This window comes from Oreochromis niloticus, linkage group LG18, assembly GCF_001858045.2.
Source record: "Oreochromis niloticus isolate F11D_XX linkage group LG18, O_niloticus_UMD_NMBU, whole genome shotgun sequence".
NCBI lineage: Eukaryota > Metazoa > Chordata > Actinopteri > Cichliformes > Cichlidae > Oreochromis > Oreochromis niloticus.
The window spans coordinates 36944141-36954400 of record NC_031982.2 but is presented as its reverse complement, the minus strand read 5'-3'; the positions used below and the strand labels follow the sequence as shown (position 1 = coordinate 36954400).

The 10260-nt window shown below is 43.2% G+C and overlaps 2 gene segments (V, D, J or C); both read left to right on the top strand.

Annotated features, from left to right (window-relative positions):
* The first annotated feature begins 5623 nt into the window (after nucleotides 1–5623).
* On the top strand, nucleotides 5624–6303 carry LOC112842812 (T cell receptor alpha variable 18-like). The segment is given in 2 exon segments: nucleotides 5624–5764; nucleotides 5918–6303. Coding segments are annotated over 2 exon segments (423 nt in total).
* Nucleotides 6304–9155: 2852 nt separating this feature from the next.
* On the top strand, nucleotides 9156–9866 carry LOC109201843 (T cell receptor alpha variable 38-2/delta variable 8-like; the record flags this gene model as incomplete). The annotated part of the segment is given in 2 exon segments: nucleotides 9156–9312; nucleotides 9520–9866. Coding segments are annotated over 2 exon segments (387 nt in total), but the record flags the coding sequence as incomplete, so codon positions are not given.
* Between the last annotated feature and the right edge of the window lie 394 nt (nucleotides 9867–10260).

The window sequence follows — 10260 nt, the reverse complement described above, 5'->3', positions numbered from 1 at the left end:
TTGTAGAAGAACTTATGTGTATTGTGTTTCTGAGTTTGTTTGCCAGTGAATAAAAGCTGCCGCCTTTAAGTTTAATACTTCGTCTCAGAGTCCTGTGTTTGGTTCCTTTTTCCAACCACAGCCAGCCACACAGTTTACCATCACAAGTTCATGCATTTATTACTTCCAGGCTGGACTATTGTAATTCATTATTATCAGGATGTCCTAAAAACTCACTGAAAAGTCTTCAGCTAATCCAAAATGCTGCAGCAAGAGTCCTGACAGGGTCTAGAAAGAGAGAGCAGATTTCTCCTGTTTTGGCTTCCCTTCATTGGCTTCCTGTTAAATCCAGAATTCAAAATCCTGCTCCTCACATACAAGGTCTTAAATAATCAGGCCCCATCTTATCTTAATGACCTTGTAGTACCATATCACCCTATTAGAGCACTTCGCTCTCACACTGCAGGCTTACTTGTTGTTCCTAGAGTATTTAAAAGTAGAATGGGAGGCAGAGCCTTCAGTTTTCAGGCCCCTCTTCTGTGGAACCAGCTTCCAGTTTGGATTCAGGAGACAGACACTATCTCTACTTTCAAGATTAGGCTTCAAACTTTCCTTTTTGCTAAAGCATATAGTTAGGGCTGGACCAGGTGACCCTGAATCCTCCCTTAGTTATGCTGCAATAGACGTAGGCTGCCGGGGATTCCCATGATGCGTTGAGTTTTTCCTTTCCAGTCACCTTTCTCACTCACTATGTGTTAATAGACCTCTCTGCATCAAGTCATATCTGTTATTAATCTCTGTCTCTCTTCCACAGCATGTCTTTATCCTGTCTTCCTTCTCTCACTCCAACCAATCACAGCAGATGGCCCCGCCCCTCCCTGAGCCTGGTTCTGTCGGAGGTTTCTTCCTGTTAAAAGGGAGTTTTTCCTTCCCACTGTCACCAAAGTGCTTGCTCATAGGGGGTCATATGATTGTTGGGTTTTTCTCTGTATCTATTATTGTGCGATCTACTGTACAATATAAAGCACCTTGAGGCGACTTTTGTTGTGATTTGGCGCTATATAAATAAAATTGAATTGAACTGAAGTGAAATGATTGGTCAGCTAGACTGATCAGTGTGCAATCCTCATGCCAGCTCTGTTCATCCCTTTAGTACTTAGAGTGGTGAGAGCTTGATGATCCTGTCTGAGGGTAAATCGGTATCCCCATACATACGTCCTTCATCTTTCAACCGCCCATACGCAGGCAAGGACCTCTTTCTCTATTAGGGATGGGTATCGTTTAGGTTTTATCCGATACCGGTGCCAAACTGGTACTTTTGAAACGGTGCCGGTGCTTAAACGGTGCTCGAACCGGTGCTTAAAGAATGGAGAACACAAAATTGGTCCAAAACCCTTTCATGTTTAGCTGGGTTTTTTTTGTAAAAAGATAATAATGTAAGCCTTTTCTTCAGCTATAGGGCATATATGGTATCACTCTTGGCTGGAAGCAGTGCTTAAACAATGGAAAAAACATAAAATTGGTCCAAAAACCTCTCATGTTTAACTGTTTTCCACTTTTTCTTTGGTCATTTTAGCCTTTTTGGCCAGGGTGAAGGGAGTATCTGCCGTCAAACAAGAAGACAGCCGCATGTAACTACGACGGTGTTTGCTAGTTCACCTTACATGCATTAATGTAATAACGTGGTTAGCCTACTCAACGTTAATTACACACGAACAACATGAAGCTACTCACGCAGAGAAGAACGGCTGCTGCTGCCATCATCATCCTCATCATTTCTGCTACACTGGCAGGGCTAGGGCCCAGGACTCTACTCTTCGGGTTCTTGGGGGATGTTGCTAACTCCGGGTCCGATAACAGGAACCACACCCGCAGTAGATGTGCACGGTGAGAGGTCTCTCATCAAGCTATCAAACACGGCGCATTTCTTGGCTTTTAAAAAAACGCTATGCATCACCAGGTGTTTCATCGGATTCGAGGTGTTACCTCCTTTGACAGTATCACAGTATCAGCTTACAGCACTTGTTGCAGGCAGCTGAGTTTGCATCTTTTGCTGTGAAGTACAGCCAGACTTTTGACCGCTTCACCTTGGGCATTTTTAATCTGTAGCTCTGCTCTAAAAGAACGTACGTACCTGGGCCCGCCTACTATCCTCGGAAACGTAAAATGATTGGCTAGAATTGGCTCAGGAAAAAAAATAAAGCACCGAAATGTGCGCTGCTTTTCGGTCTGGTTACTACCGTTTATGTCAGAACCGGTGCCATCATGGCACCGGACACCGGTACCCATCCCTATTCTCTATGGTCAAATATTTCCTCTCAGCTGGAGACAGGGTCCCGGAAACAAAAGCAGAACCATAAAGTTAAGCCTCAGCACAAGCACAGCCATGTCCTTTGGTGCAGGAGCTTCAGAGATGGCAGTCAGGTGGTCTGGGCTAGGGCGCAAGCCCTCCTTGGAAATGACACGTGCCAGGAACGGAATATTCATCTGCCTGAATGAACTTTTACCGGAATTGATCTGCAGACCAACATGCTTCAGATGCTGGAGAACAGCCTGTAGGCATTCATCGTGTTCTTCTTTGGAATGTCCATACAAAATAATGTCCAAGTAGTTCTGCACTCCTGGTAGATCTTTCAGAACTGTGTGCATCATCTTCTGCAAGGCAGAAGGTGCTGAAGCAAGTCCAAACGTAACTCTGGTGAACTGAACGAGTCCCTCAAGTGTTATAAAAGCTGTAAGACTGGGACTGTCAGGGTGAAGAGACAGTTGATGATAAGCTGAGCCTAAATCAATCTGGCTGTCATGTGTAGCACCAGCCAGTTTTGTGAGGAAGTGGACGACGGTCAATTATTACACTTTTATTAGGTTCACGTAGATCCACGCAAAGTCTCAAGTCGCCTTTATGTTTGCTTGCCACCACTAAAGGACTCGCCCGTTCGGATGTGTCCACTGGTTCAATGATGCCTGCTTGGAGTAGACGTTTCAGTTCGGCTGACACCTCTTCACGTATGCTGAGTGGTAGATGCCTCAGTTTTTGCCGTACAGGTTTTACTGCATTGCTAACCTGAACTTTGTGCATGAACCCTTTAACACATTTAACGCCTCCTTCTCATGCTGTTATAATGCCTCTGTTTCACCTCATTCACAGTGCTTTCCACTCACTCCGCTCTTTGCTGTTTGACTTGTTCACTCTGGCGTGCCAATTGAATGGCTCTATCCAGAGTTAAGTCCGCTTTGAGCTGGAGTTTTTGTGAAACATCTTTGTCAATTAATCCAATGACGATACGGTCCCGGATCTGCTCGTCTTTACTGCCGCCGAACTCGCAGTACTGCGTGAGCTCGTACAGGCTCCACACGAAAGCCTCGACCGTCTCCCCGGCCCTCTGGCTCCGTTTGTGAAAACAGGCGCGGTCGTGGATAACGTTTCTCTTTGGGACAAAGTGCTCATCGAACTTTTGTATAACCAGATCATACTCAAACTGCGGACTTGGCCTGGCCTCTGTAGCAGCAGGAAACACAGATGAGCCATATATTGGTTCAGCATCTCTCCCCATGGAGTAAAGAAGCGAGTTCACCTGCACTTCGCCGCTCTCCATCCCTAGCTTGGACGCCACTCGAAAACGGGAGAATCTCTGCCGCCATATCGGCCACTCTGCCGGTTGTGTAAAGTCGAACGGCTCTGGAGGTCCAAATTTTGCCATTTCTCCGTGTAACTCGGCGTGAAGTCCTCAATTCTGACACCATGTCATGATCGGAGGCAATAAGACGCAGGGTTCTCAAGCACGAACCGCTTTTATTGAATTGTAGCAGCAGTGTACGTGGCTACATCAATTTCTGAAAAACATATACACACCAGGATTCTAGCGACCTCTAGTGGCTGCCCCCATGGTAGCCTTACTAGGACAACATAAACAGATTTCACAACAGAGGCTGAGCTAATCGCGCTCCTCTCTTTCCCCAAAAAGGTGAACTCATTACCTCGATGGCTTGTACTGAGCGGTCTAGACTGTGTGTGCAGTAGAGAGCAGCGTACCATTGTGAACAGCAGCCTTCACTTGACATGGATTGGTAGCAGCTTTGTCCAGTGTAAGGTCCTCATCCAGCAGTAATTTATCTTAAACAGCAATGAGATTAGCATTAGCAACAAGCTGATCCTGAATCATTTCAGTCTCCATTGCTCCAAAACTACACGGAGCAGCTAAAGCTCTGAGAGCGGCGACATACTGGGTCAGGGTTTCCTCAGCGCGCTGAATTCACTGTCTGAATGTGTGTCTGCATGCCACTTTAGGAACAAAGTGTTTTTCAAGTGCAGCCATGGCTTCAGTGAATGTGGTACCTTGATTTGGCAGCGTGTAGAACAGCCATTATCCCCCTGGTTCAAAGCATGCGTCTCCGGTAGCATTTATCACAAGCATATAGTTGTCGAAGAATTTCCACCACGTTACAAAGGTATAGGTGGCTCACCAGCATGGTGCAGGAAAGGCGGAGAGCTCTGTCCTGATGCGCACATCCTCATCGCCAATGTGTTGTATTTGTGTATAACACTGGAGACAGTGGCTCGTTTTTAGGCACACTTTAATGTTAGCGAAAACTGCTCACATCACACTCTTCCACTTCTTCTCTCTCCTTCTCTTTTTCCTGTTTCACAGCGGCACCTCTGGCCTGAAGGAGTAATAGCAACTATAGAAGCACATAAGATTCAGATTAAGTCTACATAAGCTTGTAAACACGACAGATGGGGATACAAACTTTAATCTAAGTCTTTGATTCTAGTTATATTCAGCTTGAATCTGAAGCAAAAGGAAAATAAAAAAACATAGCTCTATTTTCTGTTGCCTCCACTGTAGAGGGCGACTTTGGCTCTAAACAGGGAAATAAATACAGTCAGAGGTTAAAGTGGATTCAGCAGGTGGGGGAACCTAAAAGTGGTTGTAATGGCTCAGTGTGGGGAAAAGAATCACACTCACAATCATTTCAATTGAGAGCTCCAGTAGATTTTCTTAGTTTACAGGCTGTGATCAGCTGACCTGCTGTTCTCTGTGGACCTACACAACTGAATTCAACCAGATGTGAGCAGATGTTTCATGAGGTGTCCTGGCTGATTTCCATCCTCTACACTGAGAGTAAACTGTTTATGCTGTCTTTATATTAGACACTATGAAGTTGGTATGAAGGTGGAATTCAGTGAATGAATCTCAGCATCATCAGCTAAACTTCATATGAATCTCTGATAAACTTGATGTAAGCTAACTGTGACCATGAACCCACAGCCACTGTGCAGCAGTCACACACTGTTCTTTACTTTAAACCAATCACAGTGCAGCAAACTAACCTGTTTATCCTGCACTAACCTGCAGAGAAATAAATAAATAAAAACAAAAGTAACAAACATGTTCTGATGTAAGGAATAGAAAGTACAGGTATTTGTTTAAAATGTAGGAAGTAAATGGAAAAAATAGTCAGAAAAAAACTACTCAAATAAAGTTCAGACAGCTGAAAATTCTACTCAAATACAGTAACGAAGTATTTGTAATTGGTTACTTCCCAACTCTGCTCACAGCAACAGCACAAAACACAGAGACGCTCCACTAGAGGGCGACATCATCCAGTAGGCGGTGCTCTCCTTCTGCACTGTGCTCAACCATTGTGTCAATAATAAGTGCTGCTGTGAAGAGAACAATTCTCAGACTGAATGTTGAACATCAGCTAGTTTCTCCTGTTGATTGAAACCTTGTTGTACAGATGGAACATTGGCTGTGGATTATTCTTGCTGCTCTTTTCTTTGGTAAGATACAAACATCAACATGTTTCCTCTGCACACGATTCACAACAAGGACAGAAAGAGGAGATTTCATCATTTTACACTGTGAAACTTTTCAATAACTTCAATCATGTTTATTGATCCATCTCTTCCTCTGCATGTTCTGTTCTTCCTCAGAGTGTAAAGGAGAAGACAAAGTGATCCAGGAACAAGGAGATGTCATTGCTGCTGAAGGAGACACAGTTACACTTGGATGTAGATTTGAAACCAGTGACCCAGGCCCGACTTTGTTCTGGTACAAACAGAAAAAGAACGGCTCGCCAAAACTTTTAGTTCAACGATTTTTCTCATCAGCAGATAATTCTGAAGCAAAGGACAGATTTGATGCTAAAATCAACAAGAAAGAAAATTCAGTTCCTCTGAAGATCCAGAAGCTTCAGCTGTCTGACTCTGCTGTGTACTACTGTGCTGTGAGGCCCACAGTGACAGGAAACACCAAAACTCTGTACAAAAACCTTTGGAGCAAAGACAACAGAATACTCCACAACATCCACTAGAGGGAGCCACACACTGTTAAACCTCTGATTCTTGTGTCATTGGACTGATGACAAAGACAACAGAGAAATGAAGCAGTAAAGATCAGAGACAGAGACAGAGCTGCTGTGGAAGCACAAAACTATTTGATTGGCTAAGCTATTGAACTGGCCCCGCCCACTGAAGTTGAGCTCATCCAATAACATTATTTGTTGGTCATTGTGCTGCAGTGGAAGAACATTGTTCATGTGCTGTCTGTCTGGCTTTAATAACTCCAAAGACATGTTGCTGCACCTCTTTTTGCTTCTATCTCACATTATAGGTGAGTTTAAGAACAGGGATTAAAGTTTAGTTGAAGCTGCTGCATTAAGCAGATATACAGACTGCATTTCACTACTTTTCTTCTTTCTTTTTCCAGGACTCACAGCTGGAGACTCAATCACTCCTGAACGAACTGAAGTCACTGAAACAGAAGGAAAATCTGTCAAACTCACATGTAGCTATGAGACAAGTTATACACATCCAGAACTTCACTGGTACAGACATCATTCTGACCTTCAGGCTCCTCAGTTTATACTCTGGAAAGGAGCAAGATCACTGAGTGATCGTCAGTATATTCCGGATAATCGATATAAATCAGAAACATCACCTACATCAACTAATCTGACCATAACAGCCCTAACCCTGGCAGACACAGCTCTCTACTACTGTGCTCTAGAAACACAGTGATACAAAGTGTAGAAGAGGCTGTACAAAAACCTGAACACAGATATCTGACTACTCTTCAAAGAGGAGGGAAGTGGTATTCAAAGCACAGCTTCATATCAGATGGATTCTGCTAATTCCTGTTTTATCAGAGTCACTGTGGTTACAGCTGCTAATGAAACACTGTGGGAGGATTCACATGAGCAGCAAATCCACATCAACCACAAACCAACTGTAGGAACGTTCAAATGTGATGTTTTCAAGTTTGACGTTTTATTGTCATATACAGATAAAGTGTAGCCACATTTACCTATAAGGAAATTCTTTGGCTCATGCTTCTCAGCTTTACATGAACATATAGAAGTGTGCAGTTATATTGAAGGAGAAAGTAACAATAACAGTAATAATGATTAGAAGAAGAAGCAGAAGAAGAAGGGGAAGAAGATGAACAACAAAATACTAAAATTTTAAATATTTAGAGAATTTAAGACAATTGTTGGTATTTAGAGTTTGCACCAAAATCTTTGCAATGAACATTTAAGTGGCATTTGTCGAAGTGACAGTGTGTAAAGTCCTGTAGTTGTAGTAAGTGTAATGTTGTGTCCAGAATGTGAGCAGTTCAAAAGCCTGATGGCTTGTGGGTAGAAACTGTGTCTGCTAGTGCGGGTCTGGATGCTCCTGAACCGCCTGTCGGATGGCAGGAGTGTGAAAAGTCTGTGTCTGGGATCAGAGAGGATCCGCTGCATCTTCCTCATGCAGCGCTGTCTGTAGAGATCCTGCATGGCCGGTGATGCACTGTGCTGATCTCACCACCCTCTGCAGAGCTTTGCGGTCAGAAGTGTTACAGCTGCAGTACCAGGTGGTGGTACAAACAGTCAGAATACTTTCAATGGTGTTTCTGTAGCCGTTTGTAAGTATTCTGGGGTTCATGCTGAATCTTCTCAGGTGCCGCAGAGAGAAGAGCTGCTATCTTGCTGCTTTTGTGATCAAATCAACGTGGTGTGACCAACTCAGATCCTCGCTGATGTTGATGCTTAGGATGATGGCTTTTCATATTACCTCATTGTTCTTTCAAAATAAAGTTCTTCCAAAGAGTGCTGCACATCTTCACACAGATTTAATTTCCACCTTCAGTCGAGCTCCTTCCTGGTTTGACCTGCTTTGGTCCAACTGTGCTGTGAAGAACTGAAACTGAACCTTCAGCAAACATTTCTCTGAGGCAGAAATAATTGCACTGACTGACATGAAAATTAGGGGTGGGTTTTGATGATCGATTTATCGATTGAAATCGATTCTAGCTTGGTATCAGTTCATTAAAATCCTGAATTGACTTTCTTAATACAAATTTATTTTGCACAAAAAGCCAGAATTTCAGGTTAAACCTCACAAAATTTCAACAACGACCAAACAGCTAAAGCAGTAAATGAGAGCAGGAACACGAATTCTGCACAAAGACGTAAAGGCAAAGCGCGGACCCGCCGACGGATCAGAATCAGTGAGATGTCCCGACTCTCTCTCTCAGTGTACTTCAAGAACAGTTTCCCGTCTAAAAATCTGTTTTCTTCAGTATTTGCTTGCTTATTACGCACCAGTCTATCGTTGTTTACAGCGCTGTCGGCTGCTGTTTTTTTTCCCTTTTACTTACGTACGAAAAAAAAGCCTCATTTCTGCTGTTTAATACTGAACAAACTTTTTGAAATTGCAAAATTGTAAAATGCTCAGCTGTGTCTCTAATCAAACCTCTGTAACTTTGCTCTGCTTCACTTCAGCAGCATCAGGTAATGTTCATATGTTGATTAATGTTTTTCTTTCGTTTTTGATCTACTGCAGACTATTTTTATAAAATCCCAGGCCAGGAAAATCACCTTCATGTTTTTCTGTGTTTTATCCTCAGCTACTTTGACACAAAAGCATCTGCTGTGATGCTCACACCTTTGATAAAGTCTCGCAAGTGTCAGCTTTCTTTTTATAGATATAAAAATATGGAAATGTACTGATCTGAATTATAATATTTCTGACTGTCTGAGGCACAATTTCCCCAATTTGAATCGAATCGTGGATCGAATTGATTCGGGACCTTGTGAATCGGAATCGATTCTAGAAATCAGTCACGATACCCAGCCCTACTGAAAATGTTTCTGACTCCACCCACTAATGCTGAACTCAACCAATGAGATGATTTCTGTCTGCAGAAGTCAAAGCACAGCCAGCCTGATGTTGGGGAGAAGGACTGCATCAGAGAGGCTGCTTAGTTTCTTCATTCTGCTGTCTGATTAACCCAACAACTAAAGACATGCTGCTTTACCTCATTTTACTTTTCTCTCATATCAGAGGTGAGTGTTAGACAAGAGAAGAAATCTGTTTGAATGTTCAGCAGATCATCTCTGCTGCCATTTGTTAGCTTGTAAAAACACCTGATATGGTTCAAAGTGACAAATGTTCTGCATGTAATAGAAATCTTTAAAGCTGCTGATTGTTCTCCTTTAATCAATCATGTTTATTGATCCATCTCTTCCTCTGCATGTTCTGTTCTTCCTCAGAGTGTAAAGGAGAAGACAAAGTGATCCAGGAACAAGGAGATGTCATTGCTGCTGCAGGAGACACAGTTACACTTGGATGTACATATGAAACATCTGATTCATATTCATATTTGTTCTGGTACAAACAAGAACTAAATGACTTTCCAAAGTATGTTTTACAGCGTGGAACTACTGGAACAGCAGATAACGCTCAGGAGTTCCCAAAGGACAGATTTGATGCCGAAGTCGACAAGAAAGAGAAGTCAGTTCCTCTGAAGATCCAGAAGCTTCAGCTGTCTGACTCTGCTGTGTACTACTGTGCTCTGCAGCCCACAGTGACAGGAAACACCAAAACTCTGTACAAAAACCTTTGGAGAAGACAACAGAATACTCCACAACATCCACTAGAGGGAGCCACACACTGTTAAACCTCTCTGTATGAGGTCAGTGACATGTGACATCAAACACGTGACTGTTGCTAACCTACGATGTAAACACCCAGAGGCTTTCAACACCATCACTGATGCTTTTAACCAAATCAGTCTGGACTCTATTCTGCCAGCCTTCCAGCAGTAAGTGGCAAAACACGGCACAATGACACTCTGGACCTTCTGTATGCTGTCGATCTGCAGGGCGCACAACCCCTACAGATGAAGACCCTGTGAGTCTTACTCAGTAGATAATGTAGAGGTCAACTGGACCTGATGTGGATGAGGGGACTCGCCCAGCCTTACTGCTTCAGTGTTCAGGTCTCTTCCCTGC